We start from the raw sequence: 25,136 nt of genomic DNA, 5'->3' as shown, positions 1-25,136 counted from the left end.
CCGTCTTGTGCAAGGTTCTCCAACCCTTCGAACTTGCAACACGTGAAGTCAGTTCCGACACTGCCAGCTTGAGTCAGGTCATTCCCCTCATCAGGCTTTTGCAGAAGCAGCTGGAGAAATTGAAGGAGGAGCTAAGATGGAGCAATTCCGCAAAGTATGTGGGACTTGTGGATGGAGCCCTTCATTTGCTTTGCCAGGATTCAAGGGTGGTCAATCTGTTGAAATCAGAGCACTACATTTTGGCCACTGTGCTCGATCCTAGGTTTAAAGCCTACGTTGTATCTCTCTTTCCAGCAAACACAAGTGTGCAGAGGTGCAAAGACCTGCTGATTAGTAAACCGTCAACAGCTCGTCCTTCAATTTCTCCCGCCACTGGGGCTGCAAGGAAAAGGATAAGATTTCCTAGCCCACCCGCTGGTGGTGATGCAGGGCAGTCAGGAGCGAAAGTTGACATCTGGTCCAGACTGAAGGACCTGCCAACGATTACTGACATGTCTACTGTCACTGCATATGATTCTGTCACCATTGAAAGTATGGTGGAGGATTATATGAGTGACAGCATCCAAGTAGGCATGTCAGACAGTCCGTATGTATACTGGCAGGAAAAAGAGGCAATTTGGATGCTCTTGCACAAACTGGCTTAATTTTACCTAAGTTGCCCCCGCTCCAGTGTGTACTCCAAAAAGTGTTTAGTGCAGCCGGTAACCTGGTCAGCGATCGGCGTAGGAGGTTACTTCCACAAAATGTGGAAAAGATGATGTTCATCAAAATGAATTATAAATTCCTCCGGGAAGACCTTTACTAGCAATTGCCTCCAGAAAGTACACAGGGACCTGTAATGGTGGATTCCAGTGGGAACTAAATAATACTCTGTGAGGAGGAGGCTGTACACAGTGAAAGGGGTGAGGAATCGGATGATGAGGATGAGGTCGACATCTTGCCTTTGTAGAGCCAGTTTGTGCAAGGAGAGATTGATTGCTTCTTTTTTGGTAGGTGCCCAAACAAACCAGTAATTTCAGCCACAGTCGTGTGGCAGACCCTGTTGCTGAAATGATTGGTTTGTTAAATAGTGTGCATGTCCTGTTTATACAACATAAGGGTGGGTGGGAGGGCCCAAGGACAATTCCATCTTAAACCTCTTTTTCTTCTTTGCATCATGTGCTGTTTGGGGCCTACTTTTTAAATCTGCCATCCTGTCTGCCACTGCAGTGCCACTCCTAGATGGGCCAGGTGTTTCTGCCGCACACTTGTGTCACTTAGCTTGGCCATCCAGCTACCTAATTACAGCTCTTTTTCTTCATTGCATCATGTGCTGTTTGGGGACTAGTTTTTGAATAGTGCCATCTTGTCTGCAACTGCAATGCCACTCCTAGATGGACCAGGTGTTTGTGCTGCACACTTGTGTCGCTTAGCTTTGTCATTCAGCCACCTCTGTGCAACTTTTAGGCCTAAAAACAATATTGTGAGGTGTGAGGTGTTCAGAATAGACTGGAAATGAGTGGAAATGAATGTTATTGAGGTTAATAATACTGTAGGAGCAAAATTACCCCCAAATTCTGTGATTTTAGCTGTTTTTATGTTTTTAAAAAAAGTCATCCAGATCCAAAACCAAAACACGAAAGAGTGGTTTTGGCAAAACCAAAACACGAAAGTGGAATTAGAACCAAAACCAAACCACAAAACATGAAAAGTGCCAGCCGCACATCTCAGCTCCCTTTGGATGCTATAAAGCACCTCAGAAAGCCCCCAAATTGTCTGAGTGACCTCTAGCAGGTGCATATTAATATTCCTGGACATGAGGGGACATTATCAACATCTTCAAGTATATAAGGGGACAATACACAGAGCTTGCGCGTGACCTGTTTTTGGTAAGATCAGCACAGAGGACTCGTGGACACTCGCTTAGGTTAGAGGAGATTCCGTACAATGCGTCGTAAAGGCTTTTTCACGGTAAGGACAATACGTGTTTGGAATTTTCTGCCTGAGGGAGTTGAATGGCGGACTCGGTCAACACCTTTAAGAATGGGTTAGATAAATTCCTAATGGATAAGGATATACAGGGTTATGGTGCGTAGTCGCGCACTATAGTTACTATAAAAAGAGGGATAAAACGCAACGGCTGACATCAGCATCAGGCAAAATTATAGACCAAAATAATCCTGCATAGGAGACCACAAATAGGTTGAACTTGATGGACAAATTGTCTTTTTTCAACCTTAGATACTATGTTACTATGTTATTCTTGTTCTGGTGCCCTGGGCCACTCTGGTGATATTAACTATGTTTCTAAGCTGGTGACCCATGGCATTCATGTGCTGTGTTTGCCACCTGAATTTGTCCAATGACAGAGCCAACTCCTCAACGGTTGGGATGCTGACTGGTGCTGTTGTGTGTCCAGAATTATCACTGGTGCTGTGTCATCTGCAAGCTGCACCAGAACGGTGTTGGGTCAGAGGACAGTGTGTGTCCTCTATGTGGATTCCCAGAAGGATTTCAAGTAGTATTATTTGCTTTAGCTCTTTTTCATATGCAGTATAGTGGATCGCAATTGCATGGCCACACCCTTTCATGCAGGACTGCATGGGCCGTATGTAATGCCATCTGAGTTGGCCAGAGGTGCCGGTTGCCAGCTGAACTCGGATGTATGTTTAAAGCGTCAATCATTTACAAGGCAAAACCATGCCTTGTAATTGATTGCTGCTTGAAAAAATGTCCGAGTGTGGGTGGCAACCCGCATCCCCGGACAACTCAAATGGCATTACATCCGGCCCCTTGTGCTCATCTGCCATCATGGCCTTCAATACATGCTTCACATTATTGAAGTGCTTCTTGATGTTGCCCACAGCAGGCTGGCAGGAGCTCACCGCATTTCCTGCATCTGTGATGATTTGCCACATTGCCTTTTTCCGTGCCACTGAAGTACTTGTGCACCTTGACTCCAAGGAGGCAGTCAAACACAGACACCATCGCATGCACAAGTGCTCAGTTCTCCTCGTAGGAAAAATACACATTCCTGCCGGTGTGCATCTTTCAATGGAGTGGACCAGCAGGCTCTAAATCCTTCTCCTCCTCCTTCTCCTTTGTCTTCTGCTCCTCACTACCTTCCTCCTCCTGCTCGCTTTCAGACTGGGTCACAACAACCTCCTCCTCCAGCCTCTGCTCACCCCCAACTCTTAGCCTGAATGCCATAATGCTGGAAACAAACTGCCTTTCTCTCCCTCTACCAGTACACCAAAACTTCTACTCATGCACAAATCTTTCAAAGGTCAAAATGGTGGAGCTGGGATTTACATCGGGTCTGTGAGGTATAACTCAGGCAACTTTTGGGTGCCAGTGGGTGAGTTTCTTTAAAACTGTGCAGCTTGCATTATGAAACTCGCATTCCGGTTGGTCACATTCTTGCATGCTTCCCAGTTCTCATGTGCAGTCACATGTGAGTTACATGGGAGCCAGAAAACTCGCACCCTATTACAGTTGTAAGTTGCAGGAGAAATTTGAATCTGCAAAATGTGCGAGTAGGTGCGAGTTTGATCCCACAAAAAACTTGCACCCTATTACATTTATCCCCAAATGTCTGTCACAAAAGTCTCAGTCCTGTCTCTCTCACAGGTTCTAGCCTGGCTTGACTGGCTGCCAAAGCTATATAAGTGCAGTGTCAGAGGTTTTTAGTTCTCCCTGCATCCTCCAGGCCTGAACCCTGGCCACCCAGGAGGTTCACCGCCTCAGCCCCACCTGGGCTCTGTGCAAAAGGCAGCCTCTAGGTGTGGTTACATACCCCTTTTGTTCCTTGTGTGGCAGATCCCTCCAGCCCCACACCGAATCAGATGCTCACCAGTGCCATAATGTGCCAATGCCACATTATGTACTGTGTACAACTCATGTTCTACTCATTTAACAAATATCATATAGTTACCTTTATATCTGGTGTTCAGTAATCAATGACAAATTGATTAAATATGTTCTTTCAATTTCTGATATTTCAAGAAAATAACAGAATCTTGCTTTGGATTACAATAACATGCTGGAACTGACCTGTGTATCAGTTTATGGGTCGGATGTAATGTGTTGCGAGTTGTTAGTCAAATTCCAACTCCCATCTTCTCGTACCTTGAGACGGTGCTAGTTGTTCATGTAAAGTTAATTCTATTTCAGTATTCTTCATATTTTGTAAATGACATAATGTTGTAATGGTGTGTATTCAATACACATATCCTGAAACTTGGCATACTTTTCTGTAGAAACTCACACATTTGATTAAAAATGTATATGTCAGACAAATTATGTGTTTTGGTATTCTTTAATATACACACAACAAAGTCTAAAATTATTAGTTGGGGAAATGTTTGAAATTAGAGTTGAGCGGGTTCGGATTTACTCGGGTAAAGTTGGCTATCCAAAACACGTGACATCCGTGAGTCAATAAGATGCCGTTTTGAGATCCGAGTAAATCCGAGTAAAACTGAACCTATTCATCTCTATTTGAAATATAAGTTGTTTTTTTCATTTCAAGATGGTCTATACAGGCTTAAACCAAATAATTATTTGTGGTTTATGAAAACACGCAACAGATGTGTGTGTTTTTTTAACATTATTTACAAAACATTACAAACACTTATCAAAACGGGATGCAGTCAAGATGCCGGCGTTCGGCATCCTGTTGGTCGGAATGCCGAAGCCGGCATCCCGAAACTGCTCATAATGCCGATGCCAGCATCCTGACATGGATAGCAATGCTGGCATGGGGATGCAGAATCCCGGATTCCGGAACCAGCTTGCCGCTGCAAGTCTCCATTGGTAAGGCACGTGTGTGTGTGTGTGTGTGTGAAGGCGGCTATGTTTAGGCTGCGAGGGGAGTGTTAGGTTGCGGGGGTAGGAGGGTAAGGGATAGGCTGTGGGGAGAGGGGTTAGGGTTAGGCTATGGGGAGGGTGGGTAAGGGTTTGGCACCACTGGGGAGGGTTAGGGTTAGGCTGCGGAGAGGAAAGGTTAGGGTCAGGCTATGGGAAAGCTGGGTTAGGGTTGGAGGGGAGGAATCAGGGTTTGGTTACCTTTGAAACAGCTGTTGGGATTTTTAACTCCGGAATGCCACTATCTGTATTGTGACAGCCGTATGTGGGGGTAATTCAGACCTGATCGCTAGGCTGCGTTTTCGCACAGCGAGCATTCAGGTCTAAACTGCGCATGCATATGCACCGCAATGCGCAGGCGCGTCACACGGGTACAAAGCGGATCGCCGCTCAGCAATGGGTTTGTGCGAAGAATCCATTCGCACAGGCGTTCGCAAGGAGATTGACAGGAAGAGGGCGTTTGTGGGTGGCAACTGACCGTTTTCAGGGAGTGCTTGGAAAAACGCAGGCGGGTCCAATCGTTTGCACGGAGGGTTCCTGATGTCAATTCCAGCCCTGGACAGGCTGAAGTGTTCACAGCGGCTGAGTAAGTCCTGGGCTGCACAGAGTCTGCACAAGATCTGTTTGTACAGCTACACATGCGTTCACACACTTGCACAGCTAAGATACACTTCCCCTGTAGGTCGCGACTATACGATCGCAGCAGTGCAAAAATTGCCTGCTAGCGATCACGTCTGAATTAGGCTCAGTATTCCTACCAAAACAACAGAGAACAAAATACGTATGTCAGTCATTTTATGCCATTATTTTCCAAGGCCATTACATAATTTCTGAAATAAAAAATGTAAATGAAAAACAAACCAATCAAGTAAATAATCTAGTACATAGTATTATTTTTTTTTAAACGTTAATTTTAAGCACACTTACCTGAGAAATACTGGCATATAGGCCCTCATTCCGAGTTGTTCGCTCGCTAGCAGATTTTAGCAGCATTGCACACGCTAGGCCGCCGCCCTCTGGGAGTGTATCTTAGCATAGCATAATTGCAAACGAAAGATTAGCAGAATTGCTAGTAAATAATTCTTAGCAGTTTCTGAGTAGCTCGAGACTTACTCCTACACTGCGATCACCTCAGAACGTTTCGTTCCTGGTTTGACGTCACAAACACGCCATGCGTTCGGCCAGCCACTCCCCCGTTTCTCCAGACACTCCTGCGTTTTTCCCTGACACGCCTGCGTTTTTTAGCCAACGCCGGGAAAACGCTGAGTTGCCGCCCAGAAACGCCCCTTTCCTGTCAACCATTTACCGAACACCAGTGCGACTGAAATGCGCCGCAGGCGCTACAGCAAAACAGCTAAGTTTTTAGTAAAATAACTAAGCGCATGCGCATGCGCAGTTAGCGACTAATCGCAGTATAACGAAAATCGGCAACGAGCGAACAACTCGGAATGACCCCCATAATTCTCTGATGTACCTCATTCCCCCCTGTGTATCTACCATATCCCCTGGTGTTATTGGGTCTGGCTCCTCCATAACAGCTGCAATATCCCCAAGGTCAGCATATCCCTGACCCAGGGCAATGTTATGTAGCATGCAGCACGTCTGGATGATGTCAGCTACTTTTCTTCTTTTCTTGCATTGTAAAGTAGTGTTCCAGACGTCCGGCACAAACAACGAAACCTGCTCTTTAGCATGCCAAATGACCACTCAAATACATTTCGGGTGGCAGAGTGAGCACTGTTGTACCTGTGTTGAGAAGGACCTTGTGGTTTTGACAGAGGTGTCATGAGCCAAGTCTGACACCCATATCCTGAATCACCTGTATGTATAGAGAGGGGAAAATTTGTGGGAAAATTAATGGTGTGAATTTTTATTATGAATATGTTTTCAAACCCAAAAAAAGGTTGTGTACACATTTAACGGAACAGTAGCATGTATAGATGCATACCATTTAAAGTTACAGTGCACATTTACTGTTTATGAATTTAAATGGCAAAGTATGCACATTCTAGAATATGGAGAAATAACATCATAACAGCATTCAGTGTGTGTGATAGGCATTAAGGTACATACTTATATACAGTCAAGTAAATACAGCTGTTGTGGACTTCCGCTGTATACAGGTGATGTATCAGGGTCCAGAATGAGAGTGTGCAAAACTGCAGGTGAGGCTGGAGGAAGCTCCCGCAGAGGAGAACTGGCAACACAGCTTCAGCTCCCGCAGCACCCAGTAACCAGTTGTAAGTGAAGTACTTATGGGTCAAACCAGATTCACATTATAACATAAGAATTGTGCTCTAAATCGTATCAGCCGGGAGTGGAGGGACAGAGATTACAATTATCCCCCCAGAACTCGGACACAGGCTGAAAGCTATAGTGTGTTTGATTCATTCAGTATAATTATTGATTTTATCTATGTATGCACGGTTAATAATATTTTTGTAACCATTTATGATCCACCTCCCAACGGTTTAGTTTTATGATGTTACATATAAAGGTTAAAGTCATTTGATTGTGCCTAGTATTTTAGCGGTTTGCAGGCTTCCGTGCATTGGCCAATTCACTAACTAAACACCCATCATTTATTTATTGATGTTGTGAGGACAAGTGAGCTTGCTATTGTGAGTGCTGAATTTTCTATTTGTAGTATTTTAGAGTTGTATTTTTAAGAAATGTTTTATTATTATTATTATTATTAATAATAATAATAATAATAATAATAATGATAAAAAACATTTCATCCACTTTAATTGTGAGTTTACTTATACAAGTGTTTCTATGGTAAAACAGCGCAAGGTGCCCTATAGTCCTATTTGGTGTTTCGTGTAGACAAATATTTCACAAGCATAATTGAACCTTGCAGCTGAGAAATAATCGGTATTGATGCATCGTTATAAGATCTGACCATTATTTGATAAATAGCGCCTGAATTGAAAAGTTGGTCCTTTTTGGCTTTTTATGTTGAATAGTGGGTTCAGCTGTTCTAAATAGTTCAGTTGTTAAATGTTCAGTTGTTCCACATCCACATCGCCTACCTGAACCTGGTCTAAAGTTTTTGCGATTTTTAGTAAGGTTTTGGGTGCGAGTTAAACTCGCATTGCATTACATTGCTCGAGATCTATCTTTTCTATTGGAAAACATCTGGATGCGAGTTGTCGAATGCAAGTTTTTTTGTAAGGCTGAAAAATGCGAGATTACTCACATTCACATCCTATTACATTTGCGAGATGATCAAAATGTGCGAGTTTAGCGATAAACTCGCATTTGTTACTAAATTGCATGTGGCCCTATATGTTTTCCCCTATTTCTATACATATGAACCTTAATGTTATCTTTTTTTCAGAAAATACATATAAAATGGCCACATTACAAACAATTCTAAATATATTATTTATACCATTTTGCTGGCAATATAAATGTCTTTTAAATGTGTTCTTTCACATAGAAAGAATACAAAGCCAATCCAGTTGAAGATGTTGTTTATTGTGATGTAGGACAGTGATGTATGAGTAAGAAATGCATCAGAGCTGTCTCATGTGGAAGCTTTTATGCTATAATTTGCTCGAAAGGATATGTGATGTGTTGATGGATGTAATGAAACTTCATAGTGCAAGAAATGTTCTTCATAACAATGGTTTTCTTTGTAACTAATTCAACATGAGGAAGAACACAAGGGAACCTTATGTTTTATATCTCCATTAACATATGTACTGTATATAATATATACTAACCTTTGGCTCTTCAGCTGCTGTTGGACTGACACTCCCGATATGTTCTTCGAGCCAGTGGTTCTTAGGAACATACATATGTATACATTTTCTTCTAATGTAAACATAGTTTTATTTGAATAACTAAAGAGAACAATATTAAATAGAAACAATAAAATTGCTGTATTAAGAGACTGTGCTGCAATAGACCCTTAGTGGATAATTTGAAGGGAATGTGGATTTTAAAACAACTGCTACTATTTTGCCACAACACATCCTCCCATATATAGTACACAGCAGTGGCTTCCACTTACATTCATTTAGGTGTGTGTGTGTGTGTGTGTGGGGGGGGGGGGGGCGCCACTACCCCATGCCCGGAGAGAAGAAAGCTAAGTGCCAGCCCTGGGTCCCAGCACCTGCGCAATGGATCTGGCACGTGTCAGGACCGGTGCATGCACAGACGCCGCAGTGCAACTGCACATGCACAAACCCCCGACTTCTATAGACTGCATTGGCTGCAGGCTATAGAAGCCGGATTGGGCTGCACCAAAGACAGGGAGTGGCTTCCTATAGGAAGCCAGCTCTCTGCTAATCATAGTCCGGTCTGGCAGATCCGAAGGGAGGAAACATCTCCAAATTGGACTGCCTTGTGTGTCTGTTACTGACAGGTAAGACTTCCAATAGGAAGTCACTGCCAGTCACAGTGAAGTCAGCACAGTCACAGACTGCATCTGGCTCACTGAGACTGAGAGGTGGTTGATTTTACCTGGGGGAGCTGCAGTCCTGCAGCCCACAGGTAAAATCTGCAATTGGCTTAGGTCTGTTATATCCATGAAAACCCCACTGTTACCTGCATTCACGTCCTGGTCCAGGTATTGATACAACTTTCAAAGGAGAACACTGTTGGCTCTGTTGTATAGAAGGTACAAACTCCTGGCTCAGTTGGTATGTGATATATGTAGCAGCTAATTGTGGAAAAATGCTGATCAGTCCTTGTTAATTGGATAGCTTTGCAAACTACTGTGTGTAATATCACTCTCCTCTGTATGCTGTCAGACACAGTGGACCTAGAGTTTATGCAGCTGAAAAGGTAATGCTGGAGGTTCTATCGGGAGGTGGTGAGATTTCTACAGAGGGACTACATGGAGTGGGCCATTTGTACCTCAGTAATACATTGATATGGTACACATATACTGTATGGTTAAAACTAATTTTTTATGGGCCTGATGCAGTGTTGAATGGTAATGTGGTCCCGCATTGTGTGAACAGAAAAAAATAGCATATTTGTACCTATGCATCTTGTGGTGTGATCAGGGACGCAGAGAGGGGGGTTGGCAGGTACAAATTAGCCCTCTGTTAGGGCACGGAGTGCAGGGGAGATGTAATATGAATCAGCAACTATGCTTTCCCCCATTGTTTCACAGTGGCATGACCATAGTACAGTGGTGCTTGAAAGTTTGTGAACCCTTCAGAATGTCCTAAAGGTAGATAAAGACAACTGAATCAAACAAATGAGAGAAGAAAATTAGACATGCTAATTTTTTAAAATCACATATCTGTGAGTGGCAAATGTATGTGAACCATTGTTTTCAGTATCTGGTAGTCTGGTACCCCTGTGCAGCAATAACTGCATGTAAATGTTTTTGGTAATTTTTATTTAGTTTTTAAAGGAATTTAACCCAATTCCTCCGTACAAAACAGCTTCATCTCTGTTATGTTGGTGGCAGGGCCGGAGCAAGGGTGTTCGGCGCCCCCCTGCAAATTATAAATTTGCGCCTTCCCTCCCATACTTAATAAAGGGACAGTGTGCACCGAAGTTCGCCCCCCCCCCATTCCGCCCTCCCCAATAGGGCTTGCACTTAACACTGCAGATTGGATTCCTGTGCACTCTCCCCAGTCAGTGACAGCCCCACACTGCTCACCAGCATGGTGTCCCGGCCGGCAACTCACTGTGCAGCATGAACCCTCAGGTCTCCAGCTACTGTACAGCTGGGAGGCGTTGGCAGCAAGGAAGGGTAACTGCCTCACACAGGCACTTCAGCGGCACACGGAGTGTGGAAGGAGTGAGAGATGCAGCCGCACCAGAGCATAGAGAAAGCAGGAACCCAGACTCGACAGCCGGGAGAAGGGATGCCAGCTCAGTGCAGGCCGCGTGTACAGCCTCCGAACCCCGGGCTACTCAGCCAGGCAGCGCCTAAGTATAAGGGACACCGATGTGTTCCTGGTGCTTTCCGGTTTAGCCATGACCCCCTTACATTGCCGGCTCCTCACTCTGGGTTGCTGTCGGATGTCACATGATGTCTGCAGGCTAGAGCACCGAGACAGTCACAGAGGACGAACGTGCGCTGCTGCTGATAGACGCTGCACTCGGTGGCTCCTCTTCTACAGCAACTGCAGAATGGGTACAAATGGAACGGGGGACAATGGAGGTAATGCCCCCTTCTGGGCTGGAACCTGGTGGCAACAGACTCCATTGTCTCCGGCAGTTCCGCCCCTGGACAGACACATAGATAGACAGACAGACAGATAGATAGATTGATTGATAGATAATAGACAGATAGATAATAGACACATAGATTGATAGATAGATAATAGACAGACACAGATAGATAGATAGATAGATAGATAGATAGATAGATAGATAGATAGATAATAGACAGACACATAGGGGGTCATTCCAAGTTGATCGCTCGCTAGCTGTATTTAGCAGCCATGCGAACGCATTGTCGCCGCCCACCAGAGAGTGTACAGTATATTTGCTGTGCAAGGGTGCGATCGCTTTTGCAGCCGAGAGATGCAAACGCGATTTGTGCAGTTTCTGAGTAGCTCAGAACTTACTCAGCTGCTGCGATCACTTCTTCCTGTTCAGTTCCGGAATTGACGTCAGACACCCGCCCTGCAAATGCCTGAACACGCCTGCGTTTCTCCAACCACTCCCGGAAAACGGTCAGTTGACACACAGAAATGCCTTCTTCCTAGCAATCTCCTTGCGAACGCCGTGCGAACAGATTCCTCGTAGAATCCATCCCTGGGCGCCAATCCACTTTGCATTCGTATGACGCGCCCACGCATTGCAGTGCATATGCATGTGCAGTTCTGACCTGATCGCTGCGCTGCGAAAAATCTGCGTCGTTCGATCAGGTCGTAATGACCCCCATAGATAGACACACAGACAGACAGACAGACAGACAGACAGACAGACAGAGATAGATAGATAGATAGATAGATAGATAGATAGATAGATAGATAGATAGATAGATAGACAATCACACATAAAAAGAAAACTCACTTCGTTCCTCTGTACTGGTCCCAGGCAGTCTCTCTATTGTTCCTGAGTACTGGCAGATGATGAGATGGCTCTGTCCTCCTGCTAGCATCACTGCGCTGACACAGGATGGGATGGGAGGAGATGACATTTGCGGTGTGGCTGGACTGGAAGAGCCGTGATCCGGGCTACTGGCTGCAGCTGCACAGGGATGCAGAGCAGGGAGAGCGCCTCTCCTGCCTAGTGCCTTCCTGCACTGCATCCCTTTGCTGAGCGGGTTCCGCCGGCTCTGGTTGGTAGGTTACCTCCCATGTACTGCTTGCTTTAGGTTCTTCCACAACATTTCGATTGGATTAAGGTCAGGACTTTGATTTTGCCATTCCAAAACTTTAAATGTATTCTTCTTTAACCATTCCTTGGCAGAATGACTTGTGTGCTTTGGGTCGTCGTCTTTCTGCATGACCCATGTTCTTTTGAGATGCAACTCATGGACACATGTCCTGACATTTTTCTTTTAGAATATTCTAGTATAATTCAGAATTCATTGTCTCATCAAAGATGGCAAGTCATCCTGGGCCAGATGCAGCAAAACAGGCCCAAACCAAGCTACTACCACTACTGTGTTTTACAGATGTATGAAGTTTTTATGCTGGAATGCAGTGTTCTCCTTTCTCCAAACTTAACGCTCTTATTTAAACCAAAAAGCTCTATTTTGTACACATCTGTCCACAAAGTATTGTTCCAATAGCCTTCTGGCTTGTCCAGGTGATCTTTAGCAAATTGCAGATGGGCAGCAATGTTCTTTTTGGAGAACAGCATCTTTCTCCTTGCAATCCTGCAATGCACACCATTGTTGTTCAGCGTCCTCCTGATGGTGGGCTCATGAACATTAACATTAGCTAATGTGAGCGAGGCCTTTAGTTGCTTACAGGTTACTTAGATGCTTTGCTCTTGATATGATCTTTGTTGGCTGACCAAACTGTTTAGAGATGGTTTTGTAACCTTTCCCAGCCTGATGAGCATCAACAACTCTTCTTTTGAGGTCCTCAGAAATCTCCTTTGTTCGTGGCATGATACACTTCCATAAACGTGTGTTGTGAACATAAGACTTTGATAGATCCCTGTTCTTTTAAAAATACATGCTGTCCACTCATAACTGATTGTCATCCCATCACTGAAGATACCTGACTCTAATTTCACCTTCAAAATATCCTAAAGCCTAAAGGGTCACATACTTTTGCCACTCACAGATATGTGATAATGGATCACTTTCCTCGGGAAAAAAAAGGAGCGTGTCTCATTTTTTTTTGTCTCATTTGTCTACTTTTAGATCGTGTGTGAAAATCTGAAATAGTTTTAGGCCAAATTCCAGCAGAAATATTGAAAATTCTGAAGGGTTTATAAACTTTCAAGCACCACTGTAATTTATAACCCTACAGGGTGTGGGCGCACCCATCTCCAGATCCACGCCAACCTCCCAGTACCCAGGCCTGCCCCATGTGTTGGTGGCCCAAAATGTGATCACCCCGTCCCCTCTTCATATGATTGTTTTGCTATTTGTCATCACAATCAGGGCACACAGGCACCAGCCTATATGCCTGAAGACTCTGAATAGCCTACCACTGCTTTCAGTGAACTCTGCCTATGTGACATTGCTGTTACAGCCCAGTTACACTTCATCAGTCATAAGTGGTGATGTGATTGAAATGTGTGTGACTCTGCATCACCTGTACTTGGTTCTGGAACATGTGCAGAATGGTTTGGGTGGCATGGATAGTGTAATACATTACTACATGGTCGAGTCACATTATTATGACCACTAGCTAATAGCCAGAGTAACCGCCGCGTGCAGCATGGACAGCAGCTAGATGGGCTGAACTGTCATTTAGACACACGTCTGGTAGCCTCCGGGGTTCTTTTTAAGGTAAGTTGCTCCACTGTAGCTTGTCGTCCAGCCCTCATGCACCTTGTACTCAACTATCACCTCTCACATCAATGGCATGTGGTGATATGTGTACAGACAGCCTATAACACACCTTATAAATCCACCAAGCCAGCGTATGATATGTTACGTACTTTATGGGCTACGTGCTACCAATGTCAAATGTAGGAGGTGGTCATAATAATGTGACTCGATTGTGTATCTCACAGAACTAAGGTCTTGTGTTCGATTCCCACCAGGGCCCTAATTGTGTGGAGTTTGCATATTCTCCCCATGCTTGCACATTCAGCTCTGCATCACCACCCATACCAGGGCCTATTACTGCACAACAAACATCATGAACAGTATAAGGTGTTTATGGACTGTCAAGTGCAAAAGGACAGCATAGGAATATAGAGTAACAAAATATGTTAAACAGAACCTTGTCAAGAAATATATTTATTGTAGTGGAATTTCTTTCAATAGATACACACATTATTGAAATTGTGCCCCTTCATCCTCCATGCTGATCGAAAAGCAGATTATAAAGTTAAAATGAGCTTTTCCATAAGATAATATGACTGAGAAAAACCCACAATGCTTCCATGATATATTACTCCTTTGTATCGCTGAGCTCTTCTACCCTTTACAGCCAAACATCTAAGCTGTTGGAGGAGTCTACAGCAACAGGCAGACCAATGCTTTGAAGACCCTCCCAACAGAACAAGGATTAAAGATCTTGTTCAGTAAAATATTTGTTTTTACATGCAGATAGACGCATGAAAAATATTGCAGTAAAAATTAAAGCAAAGGCATAGAACAAGCTGCCCAGCACAAATGTAATTAAGTCTGGGACACCACGTCCGTCTGGAAACCATTCTGATGTTCAATACATTAAGCAATATTACTAGCACTCTACAATAACAATTCCTTCAGGATTTTCTTCCAAGGTTGCACAGAAATAACCACTACAAGCTTTTTATGACTGCCAACTGCTCCTCTAAAATGCATGACCATATTGTATTTCTTTTCATTTCTTCACCATGGAAAAGAATATTAGGTAAGGCCAGTGTTATTTCTGGACGTTTCGCATTTCTTTGTAACATTATAAAGCCAGCTCTTGTTCACATACACTCATATAACCAATCATATGTAGCACACCAGGCTGGGGGTTGATATCGCAGACTGTATATATATTACCCACCTTCAGAAACTGTGGAAATAGCTATAGTCATTCCAAAGTTACTACATATGCCATCATTGTCAACTTTTGCATGGACCTGGTGGAAAGCAGGGATAGGCATTCTGCCCAGGTAACTGCCAATGATGGTCCATTCTGGACCTAAAAACATAAGCTGAATATTGGATAATTTCGATCGCACAATTTGTCCACTGGCTGTGCCCAAGCAAACCGTCAAATGATAAAAACAATACTCTTTTACCTGGAATATGAGTATGTCAACAGTCATATATGTGAGTGCTAATAAATTAAAATAAATCTAACCATTTTACAAAAAAGAGCAGCTTTGCTTTGAGATTAGTGTTGCAGTTTGTTCCTACGATTAGACATATAAGTGACATGTTATCCTCCAACACTGACTAAATATAGTTTGTTACAGTTGTGAAGCAGCGTCATTACAGATAAAACTCAGGTCAAACTACTGTAACTAGACTGAAACCAAAGACAAAAATATTTTGAAAAAATTCCAATTCTACAGTGGAAGTGTGGTGAGGTATCCATTATATAACCGGCTATGGCATTTTCTTAGCAACGTTTACAGCTGGTATATCGTTTGTTACGATTTAACCACAGAAATGCAATAGAAAAAATGGTGCTGTAGACTTCAGCATATATTTTGCCTATATTTCTGGAGAAAAAAAACAGCTTTAAAATACTTTACAAAATAGGGGAAGATGTTGCTATTAACAATTACATAGAATACAGTCTTAATAGTCTTTTACAGATGCACAGAACATACAAATATGAAGCATCTGCACAGCACTTTCCAGCTTTTTGGCTTTCTTTTTATATCCCTGTCTCTCTTTAGCCTCCTTCTTTATCAGTAATTCCACAGAAAGGATGAGAGAAGCTTGGAATGTTGTTTAGGCCTTTGCTTTATGAGAACTACCCATTCCATAAAGAGGTTTAGTCAACTGGGGATGTGATTGATATAGCAGCACCAAAAGTCGGTGAAAGAGGTGCAAGGCCTTTCCTGACTGATAAGAACACAAGAAAGAGTTTTGCTGTGTCTTCGTCATTTTCCATCTCCTAGGTCCTGACTTCTCTTTGCTTTCCTTCTTCTCGCTGAAGTTTGTTCTGTTTTTTCTGCCTTTCTTTACTCGGTACATCTCCTTTGTTTATTCTCTTCTTATTCTTTTTTGTTTCATCTTTACCTTTTGCTCTAAAATTAAAATGAAAACTGTAGTTATCTATTGCATTCTAGAAAACGATAGTTAGAATATGATTGATTATTATGGGCTACACTTCCACTTTTATATATTATAGGTCTGTCCCATCTCCATTTACATAATTTCACACACCTCCTAAAACCTCCACACTAACATGAAACATATTGTAGCCACAACACAAAGCCACAAATACTTATAGACACTGTAACATTTGCATTATTATTCTGTCTACAACAAAAGAGATTATGTGTGTCAGATAATGGGACCTGGGTGCAATGTGTGGCATACGAGTTGAGTCTTAGCTAGTAACGGAAGTATTTCAAAACATTGAAAATGTATTTAAGTCCCTAAAGCTTTTAGGGTCAAGGCAGCCTCCAAGGTCTATGGTCATTCACATAAAAGTTGTATTCCACTGTGGACAGTGTTTTGATCCCCATAATTTTAATATTTTGCCTTACGCTCATGCATCCCTAATTTCTGTTTCCACTGTTTGTTTAAATACCAGAGTATTCCGCCAGAATTTTAAAGAGGCATAACCCAAGTTATGCCTCTGCGCAGTGGCAAGGCACCGTGGGGCAGATGTATTAAGCCTGTAGAAGTGATAAAGCAGTGATAAGGGGAAGGTTATAACACACCAGCCCATTACTACAGGTTTGAAAAATGACTGTTATGAACTGATTGGATGGTGCATTATCACCTTACACTTATCACTGCTTTATCACTTACCCAGGCTTAATACATCTGCCCCATTGTCAGAGCAGCCAACAGGACTGAATGCTGACATTTAAATATAGAAACATTTAAACATTAAACATAGAAACATAGAATTTGACGGCAGATAAGAACCACTTGGCCCATCTAGTCTGCCCCCCCCCTTTTTTTTAACCATATTTTTATCTCAAACCTTATTTAATCCTTATTTCTTTGTAAGGATATCCTTATGTCTATCCCATGCATGTTTAAATTGCTATACTGTCTTAGCCTCTACCACCTATGATGGGAGGCTATTCCACTTGTCCACTACCCTTTCTGTGAAGTCATTTTTTCTCAAATTTCCCATGAACCTCCCCCCCTCCAGTTTCAGACATGTCCTCGTGTCCTATTGCTTCTCTTCATTTGGAGAATGTTTCCCTCCTGGACTTTGTTAAAACCCTTGATATATTTGAAAGTTTCTATCATGTCCCCCTTTCCCTTCTCTGCTCCAAACAAGCAGCATCACAGGATGTGGAGGGTGTGGGGCATGAGATGTTGGGGGAAGGTGTTGCACAGCCTTTCTAGGAACACTTTAAACTCTGCAACTACTAGAAGAGTTGGGAGCAAAAGTAGGAGTGTACCCAAGATTTCTGTTACTGAGGCTGTATCAATATAAATAATTCATATTACACAACAATTTATTCCAGTGTATTTTGCCTGTGTGATAAATAATTTCATCGATGGACTCCAGTTAAACGGTGACAAAAGAATAGAGCAAAATGGGGAGTAACTGAGCAAAACATATCAGAGATGATGCTACTCTTGCATTGGTTTTAAAATTATTAATGGTCCTTTGTAATGATGTTTTTCAGAACAGGAAAACATATTTGTATAGTATGCAATGAAAATGTGAATGTAATGGCATCTTAACTTGAATTGCAAAACCCATTTAAAGGCGAGATGTGATTTTTAATATATGCACTATATGAAACAAATCTGTGCTATATTTGCACACAACCCCCCCCCCCCAACCCCCTTTGTATAGTTCTTTCTTTGTAGACAGTGAGATTGACTGAGTGAATTTATGTTCATCTCTTCAACAAAGTGGTTTGAAAAGGAAAAATCTCAATATTTCCCCAATGGCCCAGGACAATTGGCAGCAGGGTGGGGGGGAGTGGGTGGAAGTCAAATGTTTGGAAAGTCGGTTGGGTGTCTGTTTTTTCCTGTCTATGACTTTTCAAACATTTGAATCAGGGGCGTTTTAAGAGAGGAGGAGGCCCGGGTGCAGCCTCCTCCATTTGGGCCCCCTCCTCTCTGCCAGCAGCGCTGAGAGTCTGAGCACTAGAGCGCTCAGACTCTACTGCGCATGCGCAGATCTCCGGGAAAATGGCACGGCGGCCATTTTCGCTGAGATTTCTCTACTGCGCATGCGCAGAACTCAGTGAAAATGGCCGCTGGGCCATTTTCACAGAGTTTTAACACCACCGTGGATGACGCCGCGGGACTCCGGAGGGGTGAGTATTCAGAAAATGGGTGCAGTGTGTGCGGTGGGGGCCCCCTCTGGACTCAGGGACCCGTGTGCACCGCACACACTGCACCCATTATAGAAACACCAGTGATTTGAATACCCCCCTAGGATAGTGTATGAGCATATCACTATCAGTTGACACTGAATCCTATGGTGCCTTTTCATTTTCAGCTAGTTTTGTGCTACTGCTCATCCTCTTGTCTAATCCTGATAAATATTGACATGACCCAGACTTTCTATTCTCTTTAACTGAATGTACTCTCTCTATATATCTTAGCACAGCAAAGTCAGTCTTTCTAAATAGCTGATTTAACCTGTTAGTGAATTTAGCTCTTTTTTTTCTTTTAGCTCTTTTTAGTCTAATTCACTTTTGAGAACTTCAAATGAAAAAGCACACGTGTTATAAGTTAAAGAAAAGCACTCTGTAAAATCCCATCTGTGAACAATGGGATTTGTGTCACAGATGTTAGCATTATTCAACGCAAATATTAGTTCTCATGCAGCACTCTTGCACAACCATGTCAGGCCAATCAATTTTTTTAAAAGTATGTTTCGAAATACTTGTTAATCAAATTCTGGACAGTTCTAAAAAGATAGATATTGGCACAAAATGGTTTCACTGTGTTTGTTTCTTTTAACCGTGTTCTTATTTTCCACAAACTAATTAATTACTAGATTAGATCCCTGTCTCATAGGCAGTATTCTGTGACCTGCTACATGTGAAATGTGTTCATATTGTTTGTATTAAATTACATCTTGGTGTGAACACTGCTCCCAATTAAAAGTAAAAGGTCAAATATCTAGCAGCAAGTTTTTGAGCATTCACTGCTGAGTTCAAATACATAAAGCAAAGACAAATGTCACTAATGTATTTTCACATTTAATTCACATTATGTTCCACATTATTAAACATTGGCAGTTTTGCGACTACAAATAGAACAATGTATAAACCAAATATTAAGGCTAATAAAGATATGCCATAAGAGTTGTTTTACAAAATAAATGCATATAAAGGTATAAGTAAAATGTATATATTAACTGAATACATTTAAATAGTAGCTAATTTACAAAACAATAAAGAAAACAATAACAAACTAACAAAAAAAACCTTTATAATAATAATAATAGCAACCATTGGATTCTAGGTACATGCAAAAGGGATGAGAGGTGAGGCAGTCAGACTCCCCTCTTATAGTTAGATGCTGCTTGCAGAGCTGGGGGCTGGGCCACAACGCGGCCAGTAAAACTGCACAGAAAAAAAGTCAAAAGAGGCATGCCTCACTGTGTGGGGTGGAGAGGGGAGCATGTTTGAGCAGTGATGGACACCTTGGATGTGTCATGTGACCAGGAAGTGCACTGCTCAGTGACCGGTGCTCAGCAGCAGCGCTGTGGGCCATGGTGGCACTTATGTCATAGGTGTGGAAGAAAAGAAACAGTGATGCAGGAAGGAAAATCAAAGTACACTGAAGCTTTAGAAGAGAATTATATCTATACATAGGGAAGCAGCTCAGAAGCCAGTATACAAGAGTTGAGTATAGTGTAGTGAGGGGAGAGTTACACTGAGAAGGGGGTGAGACAGGTTCTCAGCACTCAGACCCACCACCATGTGTGCCTCCCCAGCTATTATCCTCACCGCATGTTACTGGTGTACATTGTGACTTGCATGCAACTCAGAATCAGCCCCATTGTGTGGTCCAATGCACACGGCATGTCTGTTGTCGGTATCACTCACTTTGTGGAATACATCTGAGCAAAGTACAACAGGGCCATGTAGCAGTTATATTGAAGGATATGAATGTAGTACAATGGAGCAATGCAGTATTCACACTAAATCTAAGAGAAGTGCAATGCAGCAATGCACAATTTGCATTAAATGAATGAATTACAATGAAGCCATGCAGTATTTGCAATAAACGCATGTCTGGATCTGAGTGGCTTATCTGGCAATCTCCAGGTGACATAGCCATGGGTGGCTTAATATCAAACCACAGCACATGAATTAAAAACTTTTCCTGCCACAAAACATAAATGTGGGGTTCATCTTGGAGATAGATGATACAAGTAAGAGAGGGGGACTACCCATCCTTTTCATTAGATCCGGTATTCCATGTTGCCGGTCTCACACTATTATATTATTAACTCCTATCTGGTAAACTGACAATAGCTGCAGTTCACATGCACCTGCTACAGCTGGACATGCTTTCATTGTGAGGACCGTATGCAGTATGTAATGGTACAGAAGTAGCTGTGGCTGATGCTCCGACTGGGTTTGATACTGGATAAGTCAGAATCACACATGTATCTTCACACCTTTCCTCAGTAGATGGACAATCTCAACAATTCTCATCAACTATCTCCTTATTCCTTCCGTACTTATGTCATGCTTATCCTGTGGCCAAAAATGAGAATCTTAATGGGAAAAGGTCCTTTGCAGGTTCCTTGGTGCGAAGTTGGAAGGCTAGCTAAGTGTTAATATATACAGTGTATAATGCAGCAGTTATATGTTTCCCCTGGACATTCTACTGTCTACTTACATTTGGTATATAAAGCTGGAAGTACAACGTATAAATTAGATATACTATGGGCAATTCAGAATCATATGCATCTGAGCCACTGGAATGGGTGTACAGTACCTACTTAGTAACAGGGCCTAATTCATGTTTACATGCAATGCTGATGTTCACGCAACTGAGCGATTATTGGTAGACTGCGCATGCATAGTGCATGAGCCAAGGTGCTGACCGGTACGATACATCTCACAGTGAGAATTTAAACACAGAATGATTGATAGGAAGGGACCATTTTGGGGGAAGTAAAGGGGAGTAGTGGCAAAAACCCAGGCATGTCATGGTATCTGGGTATGTATCTGCCTTCAGCTGCGATCATGTATGCAGAGAAACATGACGGCAGCCAGTCTGTGTGGCCATAGACTCAAGGAAGCCGATGTTCCTCATTATTGTGTCGATGCTGCTTATGTATATGCAGTTGCTGAGGACTTGGCTCCGGTGGGTGTCTATATTATTTTCTGGACGTAGCTTCACTTTCGATAATTAACAAGTCCGTGGGCTGAAGATTCACGGCTGCGTAGGCATGTGTGTACAAACATTAGAACCTAAGTGGTAACTGGATATTGACAGTATTTAGAAGGCATGTAGATGGCATTGTGCGCTATTCAGGGTGAGCGTATGCAGAGATCTGTCTTCAGATTGATATCTCACATCAGGTATTGGGCTGACGCAAATGCGTGCAGATAGGATGACTACTTTCATAATCAGATGGATTTGAGGCTCTTTGGCCACATAGATGTGGCTGACTTTGAATACAGATGAAGATGGACGGGCACATCTGCAGCTGACTTGAGAGCAACTCTAGATCAGTCCCAGTATGGTAATGAACTGTATAACATATTTGTGGCAATAAATATAATAATTCTATCTTTTAAAAACACATTAATAACTAAATAAAAACATTTTCTTATCATTTGCATACACACTACAATTTCCCCTGTGCACCTGTAGGCAAGTCCAACCCTGAGCATCACGTTGTATGTGGTTCACACATGCTGTAATGACAGATGCAGTTGCCTAGTATTAGCTACAATATTGCAGTTTGTGTGCCTTATATTAGAAAGAAGAAAGAGGTTGTAATATAATAATAACAACCAACTCCCCATGGCATATCCTCTCCTGTTTCTCCGATTGTTTGCTAATATGGGGCTGTTACATTTTTATCTATTTTATCATCATGAAAATTAGGATCCTTGAAACCTATTTCTTTGAACTGCAAAATAAATAAAATGTGTATTTTTTTCTGTGCAAACTTGTAAAACACCACTTGGGGGCATCCTTACACTAGTAAAATTACAAGTATTTAAACAGAAGATTTTGAAGTGGCTCTAATTAATCATTATAACATTTAAAATAGTATATGAACTCCATTAAGTGTGCATTTAGATTTTAAGCAAATTAGAGTTTTAGAGTTACGTTCACTCTTCTATAAAGAGGAGAATTGTGTGACTACAATATATTATCAACAAGTGCATGGACATATGTTCCTGGCAGCATAAGTGTCAGAAAATAGTAGCAGGCTCATGCTCAGTTGGTCGCATAGGCTTCCGAAAACAGGGATCTAAGAGGCCTTGTATAACAATAACATATTTACACCCATATATTGAGTCGGATGCATCTTAAGATCTGCACATGTGCTCCATGGTAACCTTAAGGGCCCCATACACTAGAACGATATGTCTGAGGCTGAAGTCAGAGGCGATTTCCCTTGAACTCTCCAAGGAGCTTCCCGGGAGTGGTTTCATACGATTCCATACTATTTGGTACATGTGTGACTTTTTACTATTTGGTACATGTGTGACTTTTTTTGCATGCGATCTATAACAATGAATTCACATGTACCATAAGATATATCTGATGGGCTGGATTAGGGTGCTAGGGGGGGCTGGGCCAAATAGGCATATAAATAGCAGCAGCCATTTTAGGCATGTGCACACTGCTGCTCTGTGAGTAGTGAGGCTGGTTTATACCTTCTGAGCGTTCCACGTTGTTACTGTGCTTTGCTTTGTTTGGTTTTCTGAACAAAGTGCTCTTTACCCTGTTCTGTGATGGATTCCTACAGGTATCAACTTCTGTTAGCCTATGGCTATCTGAAGCTGAAACGTGACAGGGATCTAAAACGGAAGAGGCTGAGGTCTGTTTGGAGCAAGGAGTGGCTGATGAAGAGGGGGACTCTTTCTCACATATCGCTCCCGACCAAGATTAGGGATAATAATCCTGAAGATTATCGCAACTACCTTCGAATGGATGACGATACCTTCCAGGAGTTGCTGGGTCTTGTGACTCCCTACATCGAGAGGCAGGACACCAAGATGCGGAGGGCCATCACTGCTGAGGAGAGGCTGACTGCTACTCTGAGGCTCCTGGCTACAGTGCGGTCGTTGGCGGAGCTGAAGTCGGGACCCTCATCTCTCCCCAGGCTTTGGGTCGGATCATCCCTGACACCTGCAAGGCCATTGTCAAGGTGCTGCAGGACCAGTATTTAAAGGTAAATAAAATACACATCTCACCTGTTTAGTTACTTTTAAAGTGTTTATAGAAAAAAAGTTTTTTTCTTTTAAACAACTGTGCAAAAACTATGCAATGATTTGCCAACATGGTACACATAAATATAAAACATGACACCACAATTTGTATATATAGGTAATAAAATAATTAAAATCATTAAATAACAATTTATTTTAATTTGAATTCCCAATAAATATGATGCGGTACTTTCACTCCTAAGATGGAGGGCTATATGGTGTTTTGGTCACAGGTTTGATTGGGAGAATACACACATGCTGTAAAGTGCAGGCTGAATGGGCCTGGCCCCACTATTATGCACCTACAGCATGCGTGTATCCTCCGCCAAAAATCTGCCCCAAAACACCATATACTGTAGCCTATACCTCACCATATTTATTGGGAATTATAAGATGCCTAAAAAATTTCAAACTGAGGCATGTCCTCCTCTGCCTCCAGCATAGCAGAGTATATGGCTGAGGAGCAGGTGGGTGGGGGAGTAGGCTGTGGTTGGGTGGGCGGAATATGCTGTGGTTGGGTTGGCAGAATAGGCTGTGGTTGGGTGGGCGGAATGAGATGGAGTTGGGTGGGCAGAATAAGATGGGGTTGGGTGGGCGGAATAGGATGGGGTTGGGTGGAAAGAGCAGTGGCAGGAAGGTGGTCGAACAGTACGACATTATCATGGAGTTGCGCTTTTTGGCCTTGTTAATCATCTTTAAATTTAGACGCTCAATCTGCTCCGCTTGCCGAGGTGGCAGGTTGCGCATGGCAGAGGCCAAGATTTCCCCAAATCATGTGTAGCAGTTGGGGTGCTGGGCAAGATAAGGTCTTCGCCCCCCTGGCTGGTGTTTTTTTTTATTTTGGGGTTCTTTTCCAGGGGCATGGCAGAGGAACTGGTGCTGCAGAGGTATCAGGGGTAGCTGGTGCTTCAGGGGTCGTATCTTGGGTCTGGGATTCCTCGGTGTCCAGGATGAGACTGAGGTCTGGGGTGGTGGGAATCTCCACACTTCCACTCTGTAGTAGATTTAAAAAATAAAAATACACTGTTAAATACATGTTTTAATTTTTTATTTCTATTTTTTTTATAGCTCTCCCTGCAAGTACATCTGAATGGCAAGCCGTTGCAGAGGAGTTTGCCACCACCTGGCAATTCCGTAACTGGGCGAGCGATAGATGGCAAACACACCCGATCAACCCTTCTGCATATAGCGGATCCCTTTATTTTAATTATAAAGGGTATTTCAGCATCGTGATGATGGTAGTGGTGAAAATAAGTTTTTTGCCAACTATGAATTCATCTTCATTGACATTGGCAAAAACAGACGTGCATCAGATGGTGGGTCGCTGAGGAATTCCACCTTCTATGAGCGGCTCACCACAAAAACCCTGAACTTACCATCTAGGGCGCAAACCCAACACGGCCTAAAATTTGTTTTCATGGCTGATGAGGCATTCTCACTCCACAAGAACATTATGAAACCGTGCCCCCAAAGGCACCTGACAAGGGAGAAGCACATCTACAATTATAGGCTATCCCGGGCACGCCGAATTGTAGAGATCATTTTTGGCATCCTGTAGCAGCTTCCGCATATTGCTAACAGCTATCAATTTGCAGGTGGAGAAGATAGATTGGGTGGTGACTGCGTGCTGTGTCCTGCATAACTATTTGTGCAGCAAAACCACCCAGCATAGGACA

General features: G+C 42.8%; 1 protein-coding gene across 1 annotated transcript in view; it reads right to left on the bottom strand.

Annotated features, from left to right (window-relative positions):
* Positions 1-14,165: 14,165 nt before the first annotated feature.
* The window catches only part of RSPO3 (R-spondin 3), a 180,256-nt gene continuing 169,285 nt past the window's right edge, over positions 14,166-25,136 (bottom strand). The window contains exon 5 of the mRNA XM_063917294.1: positions 14,166-16,140. Coding sequence (XP_063773364.1) covers positions 16,008-16,140 — 133 coding nt within the window. The 3' untranslated portion in view covers positions 14,166-16,007. The remainder of the gene's footprint in view (positions 16,141-25,136) is intronic.

Source organism: Pseudophryne corroboree, chromosome 4, assembly GCF_028390025.1.
Source record: "Pseudophryne corroboree isolate aPseCor3 chromosome 4, aPseCor3.hap2, whole genome shotgun sequence".
NCBI lineage: Eukaryota > Metazoa > Chordata > Amphibia > Anura > Myobatrachidae > Pseudophryne > Pseudophryne corroboree.
The sequence above is the reverse complement of the archived record's forward strand: the minus strand, read 5'-3'. Positions and strand labels throughout refer to the sequence as shown.